The following is a 25584-nucleotide window of genomic DNA, read 5'->3' as shown; positions in this document are numbered from 1 at the left end:
AGAATCTAATTTGATAGAGATTCTTTTACAGAAGATGTAATCATTTTGCAAGACTAAAGTTCCAGACATCAATTTTGTACAGTGCAAATTCACTTGACAAAATGGCATTCTTCCCTCATGAAAGTTTGCCTTTTGAGTTTCATAATTCTTCCATACAACATACTCTTACGTCTTTGTACTTATAAAGATTAAGACTTTCAGGAAAAATACATCTTTAATGTCAAAATAATGCAACTTTTACGCAAAAAATATGAATTTGCCATCATTACATGAGGACTTTTTTCCTCAAAAATAGACAACTTTTAAATTCCTTTTGCATTTAGGGACAGACATGGTAGTGATAAATTCATGTTAGCATTATGAGGGGTTCTTAACAATTTCTCCCTTGTAAGGGATCCCTGGACCCAAACTGCTTGAGAACCACTTTGCTGGACTAGAAACGTTACCTACGCTGTGCATTGGATTACTGCAGCACAGATGAGCTGAATGATATTGGAGCACATTATGTAGGCTCATTATTTCTCACTGTGTGCCCAAGACCAGGTATCTCCATGTAGTGATTAAAGGTGAATGGAGCACATTTCGACGTGGTGTCTTGTCAAGCTAGCTGCGCAGGATTCTGCATGCCCTCAGCACCTCTCCACTTCTTCTCTTGAAGTGTAAATGGGCTCCTATTGCTCCGTCGCCCCGCTATGCTTTTTTTTCCTCTCGCTTTCCATCTGATAGTCCTGTCACTCAGGCAGCGAGTTGAAGTTTCCACAATAGAAATACTGCAGTCGCAAATCTCTTTTTGAAAAAAAAAACAAAAATTGCACAAAGAGGCATCTGTGCACTACATCTCAAAGTAGTTCAAGATTAGTTCATTAATATAAAAGAGACTAAATTGATCTCATGATGATCCTGAATTTGATACTCAACAGTGTTAATTGATGTCAAAGATAATATGCAGTCTTCTGCCTGCAATCGAAACATCAATTCAGGAAAGTTTCTTTTACGTTTTTATATTCAGTGTGAGTGTGCAAAATGGGCATAAAGTTACAGTGGCTTACAATAATACTGTTATACTTTTTAGGAATAAAATACTTGGGCTTACTACATTGCTGTATTTTAATGTTGATTGTGATTGTGGTACTTTTAGCCAAGTATTTTTTTTTTAAGGTTTACTTGGTGGAAAGAACTTTGAAAAACCACTCCTTCAAAGGGGAAGTCACCCAAAAATATTCTTTACAAGAATATATTCTATGCAGTCCCATGAGTCCGAACATGACATTCTGATTGATATTGCGTTTGCATAATATGAATTAAGCAGTAAAATACACCTGTTTTTTTAACCATCTAAGTGGCGGCCATTTTGCCACGTTCTGTCGACTGAAAATGACATCACAGTTGCTCAGGGCTTAGCTAATGACCAATCAGGGTTCAGCTTCAGAAAACTTGAACCCTGATTGGTCATTACCTGAGCAGCTGCGATGTCATTTTCAAGTCAAAATAAAGTGACAAAATGTCCGCCTCCATATGACTCAAAACAGGTGGATTTTGCTGCTTAACTCGAATTCCTCAAACGCAATATTTATCAGAATGCCATGTTTGGACTAGTGAAGGCACATTGCACATATCACAGAAAAGAGAATATTTGGGTTGACTTCCCCTTTAAACAATTTGAACTGAAACAATAATTAGGAATAAAATCTGATTTATGAAAACGTAAAAAGGAGTAGACGTTTCATTGACTATTAAAAGCAGGAACAAAACTTTATCATGTCAGATGTCAGTAAAACTACTATTAAAACATTGAGTAAGACAATAATCCATAAATTTGTCCCTGCATGCTGGCCAGCTACAGAAATTTTAATTTTCGGATTAGCATACCATGTTGAGGCTAATCTCTCTGAAGCAAGTAATCTTAACGATGGACTGTGCTAAATGACTGACACCGCACAAATAATGGTTCATATTTGACTGTTGCTTATTTGGGATGGAATAGTAATTTTGTTTTATCATTTGAATTAACATTAATCAGCCATTGTATTACATGAGAATCTATGCCAGTGCTTCCGTATGAACTACTAGTTTTATACTGGAATAATCCTGAAGGTTACTGCCCGCACGCACCCTTAGCGTTAGCGTCTGTATGAATGAGTTGGCTCTCACACAGCGTGGGGACTGAGGTCTTCGAGTTAATCTAAATGCACACCAAAACATGGCATCCTCGACAGTAAGCACCTATTGACATTCAATGGTTTGGATTTAGTCCCGAGGAATTTCATTTTTATTTTTCTTATTTTTAAGGTTAAACTTGAAAGCTTTTGCAAAGTTTGCCATTATGTCCTCCACACCTTTCATTTCCACTTCAAGGTGCAAAGGAAAGAGGTGATTTGACTGAATATGGTCTGTCCTTGAATTTATCCATACTCTGTTTTTTAATAGAATCAAAGAGAGATGCACAGCTGTAGTAGGAGAGATATTCATTGAATTTTATTTTGCAGAAAACTAATGAATCTTTTGAAGTGTTTTCAAATTGGTTTAGGTATCACTTATATTTTTACCTGACTACAGATTGTGACAGAGATCCAATGGAAGGTTAAAATTAGTGCAAAAGCTATTTTGGTACCATAGTATGGATGTCTCTTACCAAATACTATTTTTTTAGTCCGAATGAGAGGTCAAAGAAGAAATAATGTCACATTATGTAAATCTAATGTGACAGTGAAGAGGTGACTGTGTGTGATATTGATGATAATATCTCAAATGCTTTATAAAACCTTAGTGTTCTATTTCCCTCTAAATAACAGAGGACAGCTCTGTGTATGTTACGCTAAGATTAAATATTTAACGGTCCCTATGGGGAAACAGAGATTGTTGCCTCAGCAGGCAGTGATAGTTGAAAGACACTGTGGATTAAAATTGATAGAAAGGGAATATAACCTCGTGCCTACTGTGTAAATAAAACATGTCTGGTATGTTTTTACATAAATTAACTAGAGTTGCAAATCTTTGGCCTAATTGAGACATAGCTCCATTGAACGGACTTGGATTTACAGGGAAAGGTAGTAAACAATGTGTCATGATCTGACTTAAAAACAACATTGAGTGTCTTCTAATAGGAAGAATACTGCCTCGGAAGTTGCCATGGCAACCCCGGATCACCTTTATCAATGGTCTCTAAAGGTGCTATAACGGCAAACTATTCACCAAATAGAAAGGCATTTTGCAGGGCAGAAAAGAAGACCCTGCGAGGAAGGTGGTCCTGTTCAAAGGTTTAGGATCATTTGGGTATGGGGCTACTACACTGAACAACAGATTTTCTTACTGAATAGTTTTAAAATCCAATATTGATTAATTCAATAATTAGATGAAATTTGATTTTGCTTTTAAGTGTATTACAAAACTATTTCCCCTATTACTGTTTATTAATCAATTATTGTTGTTTGTTTGTTATTGTTTAGTAATAAAAAAACAACTAAACAAGTAATGGCAGATGAACGTAATGTTGAACGTAACCTTTTTGAGTTACAGGTTTGGTCATTGTTTTCTGAAGTCTTATTTTGATTCAACCCAAGGAAATCAATCTGCTTTCATGAAAGACTCAATAAATCAAAGAATAATTACTCCTGCTGAAAGAAAGGCTGAAATCTGAATATTTGGGCCATTTTAATTTAAAGGGACACTTGGGTGAGCTTAACATTGGCACTTATGTAATACGTTTGCATGCAAAAATTACATCAGTTCTAAAACGCCCCTAGCCCCTACTCCCGCCCCCTGAAAGACACTATAGTGTTTACATTTTTTATTTTATTTTTTTGTGATTAGATATACAACAAATTGAAACGCCCCCTTTTGGAACTCGGCTTGTTATTTTTTCCGGTCTCTGTGTCTACGTCACAGTAGGGAGGCATATGAGGTAATATTCCTCGCTTTGTCAGTCCTGTTGTCTAAAACGACGACTGATCACAACCAAAATGAAAATGCACATTACTACTCTTGTCCACTTTTACCCCCCTCCTCCCTCCTCGGCTAACAACGGGATAATAGTAGGGCTAACGGCAACACTTTTGCATCAGGCCGTTCAAACATAAGGCGTTAGCACAACAAAATTAGCGCCTTACTATCCAGCTTGTGGCTCCATGTCGCGGGGTTGCCTCCCAAAGAGTCGCATGCGTCGTTTGATATCGCTTGCAGCCGCCAGGTTTGCTGTGAGAGCGAGTGGGCGTCAATTTCAGATAAAAACCTCATCGAACATCGGGGCTGTCTTCATGAACGGTGCGCATCACGCAGCGGCATGTGCTTTTAGTCGGGGCCTCTTCTGGCTCATATATGTGGCTCTGCGGGTGATCTGTTCACGGCCACATTTCCTCATTGTCAAATCAATCAGCCACGGAGAGGTTAATCCTTTTTATATGTTGAAGTGGTCATAGGTAGGGATGGCCACCTGAATTTTGGTGCCAATTGATCACCATTTTTAGACGTTATAAGCAATGAAAGCACAATGGCTCCCAATGGAGAGTTTGTAATCTCTGAAACATGGAGAGAGCGGAGGGGGGCGTGGCCATATTCTTAATTGAAAGTTGTTACTTATTTCCTAATTTCTCCAAAATGAATAAATAAAAAAAGACAAGGAGAGTTAATTTCAGTTTTCTTGAAAAATATATATATAAAATGTGCTTGTTTGCGAAAAATGGGCCATCTTGGCTGGCCAGATGCTTTAAACAATAGTTCCTAACGATTACTCGATAATTAAAACAGCTGTCGATTTAGTTGATAATCTATTAGTTGCAGTATGAATGATTACCTCAATGTGCTCTCTGATTGGCTGTTGACCAGTCCAGGGTGTACCCCGTCTATTACCCAAAATCAGCTGGAAATTGGGCTCCAGCTCACCTTAGTGAGGGTAAATGTTGTAGAAAATGGATGGATATGAGGATTTTCTCTTCATTTCACAACTGTCATGGCCCCAATATCCCGGAAATAGTCCAGACAATTAAAAAAACAATACATGCAGATAATAAATGCTTCAATAATGACAGAGACCACGCAAATGCTCAAAAATAGCCTCTTCAATTGCCGCATTTATCGTTTGCTTATAGACAAGCATTGAGGCTGTGCTTGTAGAATTCCTGATAATAACCAAACCTTTCACTTCACGCTATGCATTTCAACCTGGGAGTGAGTGGCTATATTGGGTATATTATTCATACTCAACTTCTATTATAGCATCTTGCTTGGTTGTAGGAAATGGATGGTGCATTTTGCCAGGGACCGATGGTGTCTTTGCCCCCACAGATGGTCGCTGAATGGGACTTACATAAATCTGAGCCTGGATCGACGGCGGCGTCTGTCAGGGGGCAACCTCATTATAAGCAGCCTGGACCGCTACCAGGATGTAGGCGTCTACCAGTGTATGGCCTACAACACTGCAGGAGCAATCCTCAGCAGGAGAGCACATCTCAAGTTTGCCTGTAAGTCACTCCCTGTCACTTTGTGTCACTCGTCACTCAGAGGTGGCGGGTGCGTCGCACTCAGTCAGCAAATAATGCAGAGGCACATGCAGCAATTATTTGCAATATTTATCAGACTGCCACCGCCTTGGTGTGAAGTTGCATTAAATGTTAAAATGTGTGAGGGGGCTTGTGTGTAAAGACCTCTGACTCATCACTTTAAACTTGATGACGAGAAAACAACCTCGATGACTTGTTTACTGAATTCTAACTGTGTTGTGATATTGGGTACCCAGAAAGACAGTTTTTCTTTTTGAAAAAGCTCCAAGGTTTGGTGAATAGCATGTTTTTCAAAAGATACAATATAATCCTGTTTTTCACATCGTGCAGATGTGTGACAATAAAAGGAAACAAGTGTTGGGAAAAAAAAGCATATTTACCACTCATTAAGGACTCTTCTCATGCAGATCACCTACGCTTCAAGCCATATTGCCATGCACCATTGGTTCCAATCAGAGAGCTTTTAACACATCCGCTGCTGAGTTATGGTCGGATTTGTTGAAAACGTAATTTGTTAAAAACATGAAAAATAGATGTAAATGGTACACCCCTCATTGCAGAAACAATATTGCCGTTAGAACTTCTTGAAAATTCACTTTTGGGGCCACTGAAGAGAGCCTTAACTGTTTTTCAATGCAAATATGGCGTGTTGCTCCCATTAATCCACTGCTGCGAGCGTCAAGGATTATACAAAGTAAACTGTATAATTTCCATGTGATGTTCACAGACATTCAAAGTAATGGTTGTTTAACTAAACCAAATGATTCAAAATTAATGGAACTCACATTAGAATCCAAACCTGGTGTATTTGCATACCTACATTTTCTTGGTATTTTTCGCATGTAAAAAGCTGAAGCTTGTTTTCATGGCTCTTTCAAACTTTCTGCCTTCAAGCATGCCTTAAAGTCTTGCTTTAATCACAAGGTTAGGGTCACAAAATACAGTGAGGGTTGAATAAAAACTGCATAATTAATAAATAAACTCCAAACATAACCATAGAACCATTACTGTAAAAGTGTTTTATTGAAATATGTCTGTGTAGGTTCTCAGTCATCCAGGTTATAGTAATTATTTTTATGGTTGATTCAACTGGACTATTTCTTGTTTGTGGCAGACATTTCCTCCTTAGATTCAAAAGCTTCTTTGCGTCTAATTTTTAAGTGTGGCGTCTTCCTATATAAATATCGAGAATGAGTCCCCGAGGGGTTGCCACAATAGAGTTGTTTTTGTCTGGCATAGCTGGTGAATAACCGTCCTGCTTATTAACTAGTTGGTGGCAAAACAGCTCATGAAGTGGCCACTCTTCCCGTGGAATGAGACAATCTTTGGGGGAGGGATGTCATGTCAGCACATTGTTATAATCGGTCGTGAGGCGATGGCGTGAGCCGCCTCCCACCAGAGACATACTGCGAAGATGCTGGCAGATTCCACACTTAAAAAAATGGTTCATTTGACTGAAACGAATTGATTCAGATGACAAAACTGCATAAACAGCTCTTAGATAATGGACATGCATATCTGTAAAACATCCTGTCTTACACCTGTTCCTTATTGTTGTCATTGAAGCTAATTCACTATAGAGTGGTGACCAAAATACCTGAATGATTTATTTTACATGGTAACAACATAATTTTTACTTCTAAAATATCACAAGCTCCGTGTCAATATTGTGAAATACTCAAATGCATTTAGATTTTTTTCCAAATAACACATGGAAAACCTCTTAAATCATAATAATAAAATTAGATCACAGATTGGCGTGGAAGACATGACATGCCCTGTAGCATAGCATTAGCTGGTACGGTGATGGTATCCATCCATCCATTATCTGGACTGCTTCTCCCCATAAGGGTCGTGGGGGGTGCTAGAGCAAATCCCAGCTATTTTCGGGCAGCAGGCGGGGGACACCCTGAACTAGTTGCCAGCCAATCGCAGGGCACACATAGACGAACAACCAGCCGCGCTCACACTCATATTTAGGGGCAATTTAGAGTGTCCAATACACCTACCATGCATGTTTTTTGGAATGTGGGAGTAAACCGGAGTACCCGGAGGAAAACGGTGATGATATCTTATGATAAATTATGTTTTGGTGCTGTATAATTGAGTATGCAATAGGCTCGCATGGCATGGCATAGTACTGTATCGTAGTACAAAGTATATTACTATAGGCTTTTTTTTATAGTGCAGTATAGTATTATATGGCATAATACATAACTATACTGTATGCCATGGTACACTATAGCATAGGATCGTGTGTAACTTTATATTATGCGTTCGATTTTAGTGTTTTCATTCATTTGGCATGACATAGTATAGTTGAGTACAGGGCATGCCATTGGCTCGTACAGTATAGAAGATGTCCGTATTAGGTCTCGGTTACGATTTTAGGAGGGCACTTTCAGTTGGGGCGAAGTGTTTAGTGTGTCTATCTGTGTCACTCTTCCTTTTTCAGTGTTGCTCAGGCGTGGCTGAAGTGCAATTCCCCCAACAATCCTTACTAATGGATTTGTGTCGGTGTGCTGCTCAAAGCTTTTACCCTGTGTCTGTTCTACTCATACCAAGTCTGTATGTCAGATCCTGTCATCATGTCCCTTTTGTCTTCTCTTCCACCGCAGACTTGGATCATTTCAAAGTCCACACCAGGAGCGCTGTGTCCGTTCGAGAGGGACAAGGAGTGGTGTTGCTTTGCGGAACGCCCACATCCTCAGGAGGTTAAAACAAACAAAAAAATCATTGGCTGGCATGAGCTTACCAAAAATGTTGTATCATGGCTAATTGATCCGCTCCTGTCACAGATCTTACATATGCATGGGTCTTTAACGAGTACCCATACTTTGTACAGCAAGACAATCGCCGCTTCGTCTCTCAGCAGACAGGAAACCTTTACATCGCCAAGGTGGAGCCATCCGACGTGGGCAACTATACTTGTGTTGTGATGAACAGCATCACAAAGGGCAAAGTTCATAGCTCGCCTACATCTCTCATCCTCAGGACAGATGGTGAGAAATACAATCGTGTTGTGCTTCTGATGTGGCATGGTGTTATTCTTTGCCGCTCCTTGCAAAATTCAGAGCTTTTCGTGTGTCTGCACTTGTTTGGCACTTTAGCTTGAATCGCCAAGTGCAAACGCCTTTAAATAAATAGTTGCCCGTTCCATGTAGGGCAGGAAAACAATGGGCGTCAATAGCTTCCTTGCTCACTTTAAAAGCTCTCCCTAGTGATTTCACAGGGCCAGTTCGCTTCTGGTGCACTTTCACAAAAATAGTGACTAAAGATTGGCTTTGAAATGAATTAAACATAAGCCATACATCACTGGACCATTATATTGAGTGTTCCAGTGGCTCGTCCAGTTACTTTCCACTCATTGCACAGAACATGTCTTCAATTCCGTCACAAGTCTAAAATAGACATATTGTCCGACATTCAAAATCTATTCCACTCAAGACCAGATTTAAAATATTGCGACATCGTTGTGCATGCTCTCAAGTGATTTTCTACATTGTGGTCATCCATGTTTTTTGTTACTGCTTTGCTTTTACGGCCTATAATTCAAACCATATTGCTTGTAAGTCCTGAATAATGGAAGCATGAGATCTTGTGCTTTCTCTTCACAGGAGTGATGGGTGAATATGAGCCAAAAATAGAAGTTAATTTCCCAGACAATGTACCCGCCGCAAAAGGATCAACAGTTACGCTGGAGTGTTTCGCTCTCGGGAAGTAAGCTGGATTCCTCAACGCGTGTTTTCAATCCTTTACCATTGGATGAGAAACTAGTGGATAAAGAAAAGTTACTGTGGCAATTATATTTCTTAAAAGGTAGCATTTTAAACCTCGACGGGTCTGAAATCCCGTGATGTAAATCAGATTTATTTTGTTGACGGCTCCTGTCACGTTCCTTTCGACTCTGTCAAGCGCTTTAGTGCACACCTATTAAACACTCAACCATCTCAAACTTTCAGAGGAACTTAAATGAGAGTCTTTGCTGTCTCCTCACAGTCCTGTCCCTGAGATCACTTGGAAGAGAGCCAATGGAGTTCCATTCCCCAGCAAAGTCAAAATGAAGTATGCCAATGCAGTGCTGGAGATCCCCAGCTTCCAACAGGAAGATACGGGAGGATATGAGTGTGTGGTTGAGAATAAGATGGGCAAGAATACAGCCACGGGCCTTCTGGCTTTCTACGGTAAACTATCTTTAATTTCCGGAGTTAAATTTTCACCTTGTACAGAAAAACTATCCAACTGTGTATGTTCTTGTGGCGAAAATCAAGTGAATCTTCACTAAATTTCAAGCAAGTAATTACTTGAGCTAAGCAAGTCTTAAAACACAGTTCGGGTTCCCAGCTAGAGTTTAAAAACCCGGTTTGGGTTTCCGCTTGGGTTTTAATGCACAGTTAGGAGGGATGTAACGATTCACTCAAGCCCTGATTCGATTCGGTTTTCGATTTTCAGTTTGCGATTTCGATTTGATTCGATATTTTATTTACAAGTCCTTGCTGTAGACAACACAAAACAATGTTTCTTTCAATAGAGGCATTGCTATATGAATTTATATGACCAAATATTCAAGTTAGAATAAGAGTAACTCAGCGTCTTGGTTCCAAATCCCAAATATTAGCAAAAGTCAAGTCTCATGAATACCACGTCAGAGCCAAATCGTGTTTGTTAAGCAAGTCCCAAGTCCTAAAATTGGTCATTTAAGTCTGACTTGAGTTAAGTCATAGAACTCGAGTCCCCCACCTCTGCCATGGGAAACCTGACAGGAATGAATACATGGAGATGGTCCACTCCTTTGCAGCTATAAAAGTTTTAATTCTTCAGAGAAAGACTTTCTACGAGACCTTGTAGTTTGTTTTGAGCGGGCGCAGTCTGAGACTCCTGACCAAAATAAAAGAAAAAAGATCACATTTTAGCTAACCTCTCTAAGGGAATGTTAACTTTCCCTATTATTTTCAGTGTCATGTGTTTAAATTTATTCATCAAAGATTCCAAACCTTAAGTGTGGCTGATAGTTGTTTAATGGTCTTGCTTTTATTTTGTAATAGGGCCTGAATGAGCTACAGTTAAATATCATACTTTGGTGATTTAATGATTGTACTAAAATCCATTTTTACTGATGCACTCTGAACTAAACATTGCAATCTTCTCACATAATAAGCACTGCTGGGTTTCATTTTATGCTAGTTATTACTGTTTATTTTGGGCAGCATACGTTTGCCAGTGAATTTGAGAGTGGAATAAAATTGCACTTGATGTGATATTGGAGTGAGTTGTTCCAATATTGTGTCCAAGGAAATGAACGAAAAGCCGCAACTGTGCAAGAGCTAACACAATTTGCAAGATGGTTATGCTTAATATGGGTATGCTCTTATTTGACCTGTTTTCAATGCGGTGACACAATTTTGCTTCATCCAAATATCTAGGCCTTGTGTTTGTGTTCCCTCAGCCAAGCCTCAGTGGATTCAAACCATGAAGGACACAGCCCTGGCCATAGAGGAGAATTTGGATTGGGAGTGTCGGGCTAGCGGCAAACCTAAACCAATTCACATGTGGCTGAAGAACGGCCAGCCACTGCTCTCCAGGGTAAATGTGCATCTTGTTTTCACCAGTGTTTCATTCTAAAGACTTAATCTTCCTCTTCGACTCATCCTTAGATTTTTTTTCTCATTGTCTGCTGTCAAAATCATTGCTGCTTTTCCAAGTGCAATTCAGGGTGCAATGGAAGGAGAGTGTAAACATGTCACAGAGTGAAGAGACATGGTTCCCTGTCTACCTCAGCAGATCACAGAGTGCAGCACTGTGGTCCCCACGGAGGTTGCTCCATTTCATCTGAATGGAGTCACTCGTAGCGCTTCATTATTAATGCTGCATATTTAAGACCCGCTTGATTAAGGGACAGTGAGCTTAATCTAGTTTGAAATACACCTTGCTACCACAGTCTGTAAGCCTATGCGACAACCACAGCTTTTAGCTTGATTGTCTTTAGCATTACAGAGATTTATTTATGTCTGTTGAATAACTCCTAACTGTAGACATTATTTAAGGAGATTGACCTCAACGCCGTCTGCCTGTTAAGATTTATTTCAAGTGGACATGTTGTTTCATCATTCAACTGAAGGTATTCACAGGATAAGCACAAATGAAATGAGCTCATTGGGCAGAAGCAAAATTATCAACATAGGCAATTAAAACACATTTTGTGGGGCTTTTAGGTAATAATGGGGTTTCTGTACACTACACTGAAAAAAATGTGTAGAATTTACTCAATGTTATTTTGTCAAGTGGTTTCATGAAATAAAATCACCTGAATGAAGTTTTGTAAATTCATCAAAAAATGTTTTTCTGTCATCTTTATACCCGGTGACCTTTCACTCCTCGTTTCAATTGAGTACAGCAAGAAAGAAAGACCACGTCAATAATATAGTCGTGGCTCAGGTGGCATTGAAGTGCAGGTTACGGCGGTTTTACTCACAACCAACTATTAGTACTCATGCTATCGTGACTGACCGGTAAGACTGTCCAATGCTTGCATAAACAGTCGCAGAAAAATGGGCACTCACGGCACAGTCACAACCCTGCAGAAAGACACAACCAACCAAATGTGGTCAACAGTGATCAAAACAATGCATACTTTGGTGTGCCATTCATTTAACATGTCTCATTACTTATGTTGAGTGTCAGCATTGTACAGGGTGTCCCAAAAATGTACATATTTTAAAATGTGAATATGGGAGTAACTGCTAACCAAGGTAGAACAAATTGATAGACTTCATACATTTAAAAAAAAATCATTAATATTACAGCAACACAGTCAAAAGGATATAGATTTGATAACGGATTTTACAAAGCTTCACAAATGTTCAATTAGAGCATCACCCGTGACACGACACACTCCATCAATATTCCTTTGCCCTTCACAGACAGACTTCCTCTTTGAATTTTTTTTTTTTGCAAGCATGTCCAAATCTGAACAGAGCTCTTATGAACTAAATGTTGCACACTCTTGTTTGATTGTGCTCGAGCGTTTTCAAACATAGAAAATGCATTTTCATCCCTAGTGAGTGGAAAAGAAAAAGTAAAACATTAAACGTAGCTTTTACACATCTCGATTCAGTTTTAGATAAATTACGCTATTGGCCGTGTTAACTGACTACAAAGTGCCTTTGTTTTGGCACACCCCCTGTATTTATATTATCAAATCATCCATTTTCAAAACCGCTTATTCAGGGTTGTGGGGGGGCCACAGCCTACCTCATCTGACAACACCCTAAACTGTTTGCCAGTCCGGCACAGGACATATACAGAGACAGACAACAATTCACACTCACATTCACACCGTCACTGAGTGGGAACTGAACCGATGCTGCCTGCACAGACACATGAACCACTCCATAACTTCTTAAATAATACTGCAGACTCAACATAGAATATGTCAGAGCAAATTTTTCAGTGAGTGAAGCTACTGGAACCTAAATTGCGGTTTACATGATGGTGAGAGTTTGCTCCGCTTTATTTGGCAGACACAAATGTGGTTTCTTCATGGATTGATTCATTTCTTATTTGTTAATCCAGTATTGATCTGCGCCCAATCCGATGCCTATTAAGCTTTGCCAGAGTCCGCTGAGCAAAGTAAAGGCTATCTTAAGTGTCAGGCAATAATTACTTTCTTTCATCCCTCACAGGACAGGATCCTTGTGAAGGACGGCGCTCTCTCCGTGTCTGTGCTAACACTTTCCGATGCCGGAATGTACCAGTGTGTGGCAGAGAACGAGCACAGCATTATATATTTTGCTGCTGAACTAATGGTTTTAGGTAGGGTGGCATTTATCTCTCCCTTAAATCATCAAATCATTGTTGCTCCAGAATTTTAAAGGTCATTTTGCTGACATTCTAAAAGGTTGTCTGGCTTAGCGCATAATGGGGTCAGTCAGGATGTTTTGGGGAGGTCAAACACATTTAAAATATAGTTTCCGATATTTACCAGCCAAATGAGAACAGAAATGCCACAATATGATTGTTTGAAGTGTAACACTAATCATTTGGGAGAGGAACCCTTTAATTCTTTTAGTGCAGTCAAAAAATGACAACTGATTTCATGTCGTACACAGTAGGGCTGCCAGGATTAGTCGACTAGTCACAACTACATCCACGATCAAAGTAGTCAACAATTAATTAAAAGTTTATTTCATGTATTCATTTATTTATTTTTGCTGCATTGTTTTTCTCTTAATGATCCCGCTGGTAGTCTGCCTGTCTGCGACTGAGCTATCCCAGCTGTGTTTGGGTGGGAGGCAGGGTACGCCTTCAACTTTCCGTCAGCCAATCGCACGGCATACATAGAAAATCATTCACACTCACAAACACACAAATGGAAAATTTCAGTTAACCTACCAGGCATGTCTTTGGAATGTTGGAGTATACTGGAGTACCAGTAAACAAATTCAAGCTCTAAGCTAGTGATAGTTACATTAGTGCAGCTGTTTGCTGATATATGATTCGATCTACATATGATCGGATTAGTCAAGTAATCGTGTCTACTATCGAGACTAGTCGACTGGCGAAATAATTATTTGTGGCAGCCCTAATAAGCAGTGGAGCATCACAATCCTTTCTGTGACACCGATTGACTTCCAACCTTTTCTCATTTCAAAACATTATCCCCGTAGAAAATCTCAAAGTCAATTCATCCTGACTGTCACTATTATAAATTCACAGTACAAGTTAACTTACTCGCACTTTGACGACACCAATGAGAGGGAAGAGGGAGGTGTTTCCAGATTGATACTGTCAATTGATGGTGATTTCATAGAAGAAGAAGAAGCACATTGTTTTTTTTTTTCAAATTGACACTTAAAATTGTTAGTTGTCAAATAAAAAAAACGACACAGGAAAGCACACTTGTGGCTCGAATCCGATAGAGTCTCACTGAGCCAAACGCCTGCAAGATTTGCTAAAGTAATGGTGAATCGTTTACCTTTTGGGTCATCCATGTGTAGAAAATCTTGATTGTATTCTTGGCTCGCCACAGTCGTTTTGTGAAGTCTACTTTTTGTATCCTATCAGCCTCTCCTCCAGACTTCACAGGGAGTGTCCTCAGAGCATTGCTTAAGGCCAAGGCAGGAAGCACAGTGACATTGGAGTGTAAACCCCAAGCATATCCCTTGGCGAGCATTTTATGGAAGAAAGGAAACATTCCTGTTCTCACCAATAACAGGTAAGCACTCAAGTGCTCATGTTTATTTAGTGTTCCGATCAATGTATAGATGGATTGATAATCTTTACAACATCCTTTCGAGCATTTAATGAAATTCCCTGTTGAAACATAAACTGCAAATAAAGCTGATTCGAGCACATGTGAAATACTCATTGACTGGCTCAGACCCTGGACTCCAGTTGGGGCTCTTAACTTCATGTCATGATAAAAATCACTCGGCATTAATTGATGTTGGCTCCAAAACTGCTGTGTGTGTCGTTGCACTCTTCTAGGATCACTCTTTCACCAGATGGAACATTGAGGCTTGCCAATGTAAGCAAGTCTGACGCAGGCAGCTATACGTGCTTTGCTCGGAATAGATTTGGCATGTCGAGCACAACTGGAAGGCTCCTTGTCACAGGTAAACTGTTTAATGGCAAGATATTTGTACACCGCACAGGTCAGTAGAGAATTTTACACAGCTAATGGTTAAACGAAAGAAAAGAGAAGGTAGGCAATAATTGTTTTTAATAATGAAATAAATAAATGATGGAATTCCAATCGCTGTGGCTACTGGGGGTTTGCCACTGGGATGTGAATAATCAATCATCATCGAGTGGTACAATTTCCATCAATCCATTGACCTGCAGGTTAGTAGTTGGGCAATTGCAATAACTGTAGTATTAAATAATATGATTTCAAGATAGTAAAATAAGTGCTTGCCGAGAGGCATACAGAAGCTCCAAATTAGGAAAGTTAAAAACAAATACAGCATTATTAATGATGAATTATGTGCCTCATATCAGTGGGAGGCACAATGTTAAGATGTCCTTGCATTACCGAGACCTGTAAATTTTGGTTCCATATTCTGTATCTATTCATTTGTAAAGGTAGGCTTGTTTTACCTAGATTCTTTCTGCAAATTGAACAGTCTATGGTCACCGACTTTTAAAATTTACATTGGTTGTTCGGTGCAGTTGCATTTTGTGACCGTTGGCTGCCAGGATGGCCGAGTGGTCTAAGGCGCCGCGTTTCGGTCCCAGTCTCCCCAGGAGGCCTGGGTTCGAATCTCGAATTTCCCCATTGTGGGACTAATAAAGGGAATCTTATCTTATCTTGTTATAAATCACTTGGAAGGAGGTTGAGAAAACACCCCCATCCAATGTTTCCCAAAGAGGATGCAAAACAACCCATTTTGGAGTGTCAAAAGAAGCAGTCCTGAGTGGAGGCAATGAACGCGTTATTAAGGAGGTGAAGTCGACTTAGTGTCATGATATCCAGATCCTCCTTTTCCCTCCACATTAGGAACATTTTTGTTTATTTACTCATTAAGGTTGCCAAGATGATTCAACTAGTCACAACAACTTTACCGACCAAATTCGTCGACTACTAATTTAATATTAAACTCCTTGGTTCTTTTATCTCAGACAGGTTTTTTTTTTTTTTTTTTTGTTCCTTGACATGTTTCAAAGGAAGTCTTTCACCCTCTTCTGAGTGACGAAAGAGTGGCGAAAGACTTCCACTGAATGAGGTCAGATGAATAACAACCTAAATAAGCTTTTAGAGATAAATGAAAGGGTTTAACTATAAGACCAGTTGTGATCAACAGTTTACATACACTTGTAAAGAACATAATTGAATTGGTGCTTTACGTGGAGTCAATGGGATAATTAAGAAGTAGGATTACTTCCAAAACCTCCAAATCTTCTTTTGCCACAACCCGCCCAACGGCAATACATTACAATAAAACACACATAACCCAGTTCATTACCAGAGGTGGCCATTGTCAGCCAGTGAGCTTTCATCAGAGTTTCAGGAAGCCTCAGTACATCCGGGTCGTTGACGAAAGCCAGATCGCTTGCAGGCAAATAAATGAAATATAAAAAAGTATTCTATCCCTTTCGGTCGCACCGATGGGAATTAATTTCACCAATTACCAGGATGTTTGTGTGTCTGTTGTTTTTATTTTAATGATTTTCTTCATTGGCATCGTCTCTGTGCAGTACATTGTAAATGTTAATTTTGCCATTGCGATTTGAACTGTTAAACATTTCAGGCATAAAAAGTCCACTTTAAAAAAATATTTATGTAAAGTGAAATCTACGAAGAAAAACAGCAAGAACAAGTAGCCGTTTGTTACGTGAAGTGAGTTGTTAAGTGACTATTATCATGACTGACCCTGTACATCATAGTACGACAGCCTCCTAACTTCCCTTTCCCTAGAAAATTGGGAGCCGTGTTGAAGACAATAAGACATAATAATGAAAATATTTTGACATAACAGACTAGCTCACCAAATGATACAATTCAATTTTAAAAATTTTTAAATTGCTAAATTGCACTTAATAAGATTGAATTCATTGAACGACAGAAACATGAAATAAAATACACACACGCAAAAAAAAAATTAAAAAAAGACCATAATATACAATCTCTTTTTGAAGGCTAGATCCGGACAAGGAAGCTTTTCAATGCAGAGCTGCAGTATCACTGAATTTTTTTTGCAGCAATTTGTAATCTGCACAGCTTTCTGATTATTGCAGTAGTGAGTGTATGCACACATGTATGCTTTATGACTCCTCTTACTTCACTTGACTTAAGTTGTTTATTCAGAGAATAGATGGATAGGTTGATAGATGGATGGATAGATTGGTGGTTCACTTTGTAAGTCTTGAACACTGTTCATTTGTTATGTTTTGTTTCACCTCTGCCTGTTTCTCACTCCATCACATTTCCAGATTGGAGGATTATTTTCCTTTTTTTAATATTGCTGGCCCTCTTTGTGCAACTGTGCCCTGTTCATTCAGAGCCTTGACACAATGAATTGACTCGATAGTTCTGCGGGTTTCCATCTAGGTTTCTGAATGTGCTGCATGCTATTGTCTGCAGTGAACTGTCAAGGCCCGTTATTCCTTTAAATTACCAGCACATTTTTCAAGGCTATAATGCAGGCAGTGACACAGGGCCATGACCTAGACATTGATTATTACCAGCTTAAGTAGCAAGGGGACACTCTTTCAATGTCATTTTTTTTTTAATCCTTTGGAAGCCTCTCGAAGGTGCAGCATGAGAGCAAATCTTCTCTTTGTTGTTCTCCAATTCATTTCAGCTGAATTGACTTGCCTTTAAAAACCTTGTAATAAAAAAAACAGCATCCGGGTTTCATCATGTTGACGCTGGACTGAGGCATAGCCATCAATTAATAATTGCACGAGGGGAATTTTTAAGGAGTGAGACAACTTGTATTGGCAAATCGTCATTCTCTCCCATTCAACTGCTGCTCTCTGTAATTTTCAAAGACCAAACATTCAAATTGTGGGTGCGTCAACACCTAATGACAGTAAAGTAGATAATTGAATGAGTCTAAAAATGAGTAGATTAAAAAATGCACAATGAAAAAACAAATCATGCACCTTTTGTGAAACATCATTCATGCCAGCAAGTATATTGCACATAAAATGAAGAAGTGAAAAAGGTTGCAATTATTATTTTAGCCCTGTCAAGTCCAATTCGTTTGATTTAAGGAACTCAAGTGTGAATGCATTCTGATTTCCTTAACCCTCCATGAAAGCAGACGAGTTATCTTTGTGCTTTCAGCAAAACAAGATATACATGAACATCAATTTAGATTGGGATAAATCAAACACTAACTCAGACATTCCGACGCTTAAAGAGGGCCTCGACCCCATTGGAAATTCCTGTGAGACCCAACATAACTTTAAATAACTGTGCTCCACAGACTAGGCTAAACAGTTCCCAATATATACTACATTTACAACCATGTTTTATATACTATATTTACAAAGCACACGGTGGGCACTGATTCTGAGAAGTAGCTTTGGTTGTAGCGTCACGATATCTAGCAAGCAAGATAACCAATGAAATAGGTAACAATATGATCACTCTGATTCACAGTACTGCCTTCTCACAACAAAAAAGTGTAAAAATCGCAGCCTCTCTGACAACACTTACACTCCGTCATGACACACTGTGTATTCAAATGCTCCTATCTTCTTATCTGTGAAAGGGCTGCAAGGCAGAGTCCAGCATCTCCCTGTCTCTGGTCTTTCCACAATACACATTCCACATTATCCCTTCACGTGACCTTAATTTGTCATACATTATTGCATAACAAGTTTACTCTTCTTACATGGCTCGTTTGGGAAATTACTTGCAAGGATGTTGCCGCTTACAGACTTTTGTTTGTAGAATACTGTGTCCACCCTCATCGGCTGCCCGTGTGATTGATTACTTGCATAGTGGCTGTTCATGATGCCTTCAAGGGCATCTTTAAAAAACGTGTAATGGCATGTTATAAAGGAATTTCATTGCTTTAAAGGCCGTGAATGTGTTAGGGCGAACATAGGCCTCGTTCAGACTGCCAGCCAAAATCTTATTTTTAGCCCGTCCGGATTGAAATTGGATGGCTCTTTTCGATTATGAACTGGCCAATTAAAAAACACATTCAGGAGGTAGTTTGGACAGATTTTGTCTCAGTCCAAACACACCCATTAGACGAGACTGTCCATGATGGCACTCTGTGATGCGAGACCCAATGCGCCAGGCCACAGTGCGCCAATCAAGGACATACGGGGACCGAAAAACGGCACGGGAATATTCTTCGACAACCAGGGTGGGTGGTGACGGTGCGGCCGGCAGCCATCAGGTGGCAACAGGTAATCGTGCACGGTGCAAATGGTGGCCGTCACACAACTACATGCAATCGTCAACGAGAGTGGGGTGGTGGGCGTCGAACTGCGCAGTAGTGACATCAAACGCTGCACATACTGGATAACGTGTTTAGTTTCTATGTTGTTGCTTCAGCAACACTAGCGAAAAACAACCCTAAAAATCATATTAAAGGAGGAATCTGATACGCTTGCACTCTGAACACAGCCATAGAGGACAGATTTGGATAGTTGTCCCCTCTCAATCTTCCATCAACTATCATTCATGGTTCATATAACTACTTTATTATAAATTTGGACAAGATTATTTCCGTCGTGTGTCAACTGACTGAAATGAATAATAATTTTAACTTCAACAGTGGACTATTTGTTTTTCAAGCTGAAAGTGGAGATTCGTTTCCATTGTGTGACTGTATGTGATCCCATTCGAGAAGGAACAAAAAAGATGGGAGTGGGTGGCACTTGAGTGGTTTCTCAAGAGAAACAAAATTAATTAGAGCTTGACACATTTTAATATTTGCACTATATGTACTTCTGTTGTTATTTTTTTTATCACTAGTTTTTAATTTATTTCCATTGAGTCTTAAAATGTGTCATATCATATTTTTAAATTGTTTACTACTAATGTTGCAATCGCTAGCTTATTACTCCTCCTTGATGGAGACATTTTTCATGGTATGGGAGGAGAGCAAGAATTGCAACAGAAATGGTGGAAAATTAGTACAAAGATGGAGGCTTGAAGCTAATCAATAAAGAAGGGGAAAAAAAGCACAAAAGGCGAAAACAATACAGACAAGGATGACCTAGCGTGTGATTCGTGGCTATTGACAAGTGTGGAACTTGCAAGGAGTGCATATGGAACTAATGAAAAGCTTGATAAATGGAATGTCTGAATTTTGCAGAGAAGTCCTGGGTGCATTGGGAGCTAAATATGTTCAGTATGAATGTCTGTCAGGTTTGGGAACAGTGAGTGTTTTGAATCCAAAATCAGTTGTTAGGAGTATTGGTAATATTGGAGTCGTTCTGGCATTTGGTGAGTTCTTTGTTTCAGACCACTTTTATGTCGATGAACAAATGAGTGTACAACTCACACTTTGAGAAAAAAATGTTCCTCTCGTGGCGTCAAAGCAACATTTATCGACAAAGCAATTACACACTTTGTTTGTTTATATTTTAGAAGCTTTATGTCAGCCAAACAAGGCTAGTGTTGACAGGATGCTTGTTATCGCATTATTTCTGTTTCAAAGACGTGCTGAACACTACACGGACGGCTTCGAGTATTGCAAAGTGTGTTCTCGTCCTGATTTTTTTTTTTTTTTTTTTTTAATACAGTCAAGAAAGCAAATCAAATGTTCAATGCAGGAATAATGATCCTTCCAGAAATACTGTAGACCTACTGAGTTTGAAACCCCAAAATACCTTCGAACTTAAAGAATGTAGTTGAAATTGCTGCCGGCAAAAAATATTTCAACCCCTTTCAACCACCTCAAGTCTTGTATGATAAACGGAGTATAAAAAAATAAAACCTTGAAGGAAGCTCTGTCATGATGAAGCCCACGGTTTTCTAAATTAAGTTTAATATTTATTTGTAGCAGAACATACACCTGGGCACCTAGCAAACCATAGTAACTAAATAAAATAGACGGGATTTGACTTTACAAATACTACATTTATTATTATTGAGCTGCTTGGTGATCTCGTAATCGTACGAACTAATATTTTTATGAACAGAACATTTATATTTTGCGCCCTTTGAATACTCATTTGAGTTCATTCAGGAAATATGTCCCTCCATAACACTAGGGCCGGTCCTCAAAGCTCGCACTATCCCCTTGCACAGTCATAATTTGAAAATGCATACCAACAGACATAATTTGTGGATGACCCAGCCAGGGTGTTTTATATGGGAAAAAAAAAAAACAGTTGCACCCGGGAGACAATCTCTCAGACGTTCTCACAAATAGGCCTGCATGCCACTGGTTTCCACTTTTTCCCGCGGATGAAAGTTGTTTGTTCTCTTCGCTGGGAGCCTCGTGACCGCACAGGTTGGAGCTGTAAATTTGTTTTCCACCCTCCTGTCACTGCGACGAGTTTATTTCTAATTGCCCAGATGATATTCTTTGTGTTCGCTGCTCTGCGTGGCTATGCTTCATAAGGTGAGGTGGCTGGTTCCCATGTTGATTCCTTTTAACCGCGTTTGCCGCGATGTGCTTGGTTTTCAGCTATTCATGTTGGGATGTGATTTACTATTGGGCTCTGCTGCCGTTGGCTTATCTCCAGCGGAGTTGCTTTGTGGTTGACTGTGGACAGTCACTTGACATCCTCGCGCACTCTCCCCGCTTTGGATGGGCCAAGGTCTGCCCAAATGTTGCGGGCCTCCGTTAGCCCACTTGAGAAGGCGCTGCCTCAGGTTACTTGCATTTTGGGGCCGTTTCATTAAGGCGGAGGTCAATCTCTTTACCCCCGAGTACTCACCCCACTGTCCCTTTTGGTTTTCCATAATGGGGAGCAACAATCCTCTGGGCCAGATTGCACTGCGCACCCTTGACTGCAGTCCGTTCTGTCCGACTTTCTACGTCTCCCTCTGATTTTGCTGACATTGCAGAGAGTCCTTCAGGAAGGCCTTGCGCTGCTGATGTTGGCCCCTTTTTGGCCAGCCCGCACCTGGTTTCCCCTGCTGCTCCATCTCTGCTTCTCCGACCCGTGGCCTCTCCCCATATGGTTGCATCTGTTGGCTTCTCAACCAACTTTGCCTGTGCTTCTGTGCTTGGCTGCTGAGGGGCCTGACCCTATGCCGACCTGCTTCTCAGTTTTCGTCAGACACACCGTTCTTAATTTCAAGGCGCTGTCTTCTGGGCTGCTGTAGGCTAACAGGTGGGACTGTCATTCAACCAGGCGTTTTACAACATCTTGGAGTGTTCTGAAAGGAGTGCCCTTGGACAGCATTTGTGCTGATGCCTCCTGTTCGTCGCCCAGCAGTTTCTCCAGATTTTATAGTGTGAATGTTGCCACCCCCCTTCCTCTGGGCGTGTGCGTACCGGATAAAACTCACACAAGCACTGGGAGAACATGCAAAACTCCACCCATTTGAACCAAGATTCAAAACCAGGACTTTTCTGTGAGGCGACTCTGCTCACCTGCCAGTATTGCCATATTTTACGGACCATTAGGGTCGATTAGGCACAATATCAATGAACGGGTCTATTTAAAAAAAGAGAAAATTAGACATGACTGGTTAAAAGGTGATTTTTTTTTTTTGTGACGTATTATATGTTATATAGTTTATTCTAATTGTACCTTGTGTTTATTTGATAGATTTAGCACTATTAGGCTAGGTTTAGACCGGTGTTCTGAAATTCTTTCCTCGAGAGGTCCTTCCAATGTCCAGTGGGCTTGCTCATGCAGTCTGTCAAATCAGAAAGTTTCGTACTAGGCGGGACATTTTGGCAGAATCGGAAAACATTGAGTATAGCGCCGCATTTGTTTATTGCTTTTGTTTGCCGTGCAGCAACACAAGGGTTCCTTCGGGAGGAGGAGGGGATCCTCCGACAGACATAAAAAAAGAGTTTTAACATCATGAGTGTGTCTGGTGACCGGTGGTTGTGTTATTACTTTAGCTATCTTGTTTGACAGTTCAATAGTTGTAACAAGTCAATGCACTCACTGTTATTCAATTTTTTTGTTTGTTTTGCTCGGTTCCGGCAGCCTTTGTAAGCTGGATGTGTCGTTTATCTTGCACCGGTCCGGTCCCACATTATAACATTTGAAATATGCTGTCAGAAAAGCTCACCTTCAGTTGGATCTAACAAGTGATCGCAACATGAGGCTAATAGGACTACATTCCCCATGAATTTTAAACACGGAAGCAAGAAGTAGTTCTAGTTTTGGTATGACGAAAGCGTGTGTACAGACGTTTGCTAGCAATTATATTCCGCTGAGAGTAATAGTGTGGACGTAATCGGAAGAAAATTGAATTAACGACAACAAACTGAAAAGCTGACATTCATCCATACATAGGGCGCACCGCATTAAAAGGTCACTTTTGAGAAAATTAACAGAATTTAAGTGTGCCTCATGGTTTGAAAATCTGGTAGGTATTTTTATAATGATGGCTTGACAATAGAATAATGGCCGTCATCATTATTGTGTTTAGATATGAATGTAATAATAATAAAGAGAAGAAGAAGAGCTCCTACAGCAAAGAACAGCTGTTGACAATTTTGAGGAAGTAGGAGCAGTTTGATTGGAGTTTTTACATTTATACTTTTCTGTCAGGGGCACCAATGAAACAGTAGTGAACATAGAGACCACTTCAGACTGGGATAATAACCCACCTTGAGGAAAGTGGGAGAGCTCTGAGCACTCCAGCACATTCATTGATTTGAACTCAAATGATTCCATTTGTCTTGTATGCCCTGTGTGAATTTGAAAGCAATCAGATAAACCACCTTGAAGGAGAAGATTAATATATGACATTTGTTGACATTTCCTGCTGGTGCTGAGACTAATTAAGCAAAGCGGTCTCTTCAGGGCGGGACTTAAAGTACACACAAGACGATTGGTCCGGCTTTGCCTTACTGGATGTAGTCATACAAGGAGTCATCTACGTTCTTAAAAATAAAAATAAAATAAAAATAATAATTTTTATTTGCAATTAAGCACCTGGTTTATGTGGTTCAATTTTGGAGCATTGGGACATATTCTCTATGAAAGGGTTCACCATCCTTTTGGAAATTGAGAGTTGCTTCTTGGTTCCTGATTATTGTAAAAGTCTACCGGTTTGTTGTGCACTTATAAAATAACAAATTTGCTCAAATAACTTTTTTTCATGCTATACATTACACTGGTCAACTAAATCAGAGATGCAAATACACTCTTTAATTAAAATATTGTGTCTGTTCTTATATATACAAATCCTTAGCAGAATATTTTCCATTTCGTTCCTTGCCTGCTCCAAATTTGAATTCATTGTGAAATTCAACGCAAGGTATGTACCGATCGATGACATTTGGCAAACTGTCACCCCCTTTACAATATACAATTATTTGGTTTGACCGCGATAATCGGCCCTCTGCGGGCAACCATAGGGTCTCAAATTTAGGATGGCATGGATAAACCACGAATAGTGCTTTGTTAGCTCAGTTGTCAGAATAAAAAAAAAAAATATGATTTTATATTTTTTTGTGCTAGATCCAACCAGATTTACCCAGGGCCCAGTGGACATGGAAATCATCGTAGGTGAGAGCATCGTGTTACCCTGTCAAGTGACCAGCGATCCAGTTCTCGACGTTTCCTTTTCATGGGCGTTTAACGGACAACTCATTGCCAGTGATGACGGTCACTTTGAGCTGGTGGGCGGGGTGAGTGACCTTCGGCCGTCTTCCTCTTCAGAATGTGTGAATGGACGGTGGGTACCTCTTTTCCACCCTTGCTTTCATTTCATCCATGCTGTTCATTTGAAGAGAAAGCTTGACATTGAGATAGTAGTCCTTAGGGGGAAAAAAAGAAAAGAGTTCAGATTGCGTGATGCTACTTGTTTAAAAACCAAAAGGCTGTGGTATGGGGGATTCTTAGATTACATTTTACTCTGAAGAAATGTATTTTTGTTGCTTGCTCTGTCAAAATACACCTTTTGTTGTTCTTGTGTTCATTTCTTTATCACTCAGCCTGGCTGCTCTTTTCCTTTCAGATGTTAAAAATGATGTTACTGACATTGTCTGTTGCATGCGACACAAAGCGGACACACATAATTAAAGGTGTCTTTAAAAAGAACGAAAGCATGGCAAAGCCCCAAATGACAGTACACTTTCAGAACACCCTCACACGCTTCGAGATGAATCATTCTTTGTGTGTATGTGTTTTCTTATCTGAACAGAGACTCCCTTCCCCAGAAATGCTTGAATGTCCCCAGCTCAGAGAGATTATCAACTTAACTTTGCTGCTTCAAGGAATCTAATTTCCATAATTAAACCATGTTGGCACAACTTCCACATTTTCCTTGCCAATGCCATGAGAACAATTTTCCCGCTAAGTTACCATTTGTCCTTACAAATGGTATTCGCTCATTTTTTCACTTCTCTCTACAAAACAGCAAACCTGCAATAGTTCAAACATGAAAGTCCAATTGCTTGCAACAAATCTTTGAAGGTCATGGGAATGACCGTGCACATAGAAAAAAGGGGCGAAGAAAGTGGCGACGTTGTTAAAC

At 39.8% G+C, this 25584-nt stretch overlaps 1 protein-coding gene across 2 annotated transcripts in view; it reads left to right on the top strand.

Moving 5' to 3' along the window:
• cntn3a.2 (contactin 3a, tandem duplicate 2) overlaps positions 1-25584 on the top strand; it is a 55423-nt gene that overhangs the window by 12225 nt on the left and 17614 nt on the right. For both annotated transcript variants that reach the window (XM_088290183.1, XM_088290182.1), the window contains 10 exons: positions 5281-5456; positions 8114-8209; positions 8294-8497; positions 9113-9215; positions 9495-9679; positions 10942-11078; positions 13178-13307; positions 14559-14709; positions 14982-15109; positions 24567-24736. In XM_088290183.1, the coding sequence (XP_088146309.1) occupies positions 5399-5456; positions 8114-8209; positions 8294-8497; positions 9113-9215; positions 9495-9679; positions 10942-11078; positions 13178-13307; positions 14559-14709; positions 14982-15109; positions 24567-24736 (1362 nt within the window). In that variant the 5' untranslated portion in view covers positions 5281-5398. The remainder of the gene's footprint in view (positions 1-5280; positions 5457-8113; positions 8210-8293; positions 8498-9112; positions 9216-9494; positions 9680-10941; positions 11079-13177; positions 13308-14558; positions 14710-14981; positions 15110-24566; positions 24737-25584) is intronic.

The sequence above is a fragment of the Idiotropiscis lumnitzeri genome, chromosome 3 (assembly GCF_059441095.1).
Source record: "Idiotropiscis lumnitzeri isolate Australia: NSW breed Sydney's pygmy pipehorse chromosome 3, RoL_Ilum_1.0, whole genome shotgun sequence".
Taxonomy (NCBI): domain Eukaryota; kingdom Metazoa; phylum Chordata; class Actinopteri; order Syngnathiformes; family Syngnathidae; genus Idiotropiscis; species Idiotropiscis lumnitzeri.
This window is presented reverse-complemented; position numbering and strand designations above follow the sequence as displayed.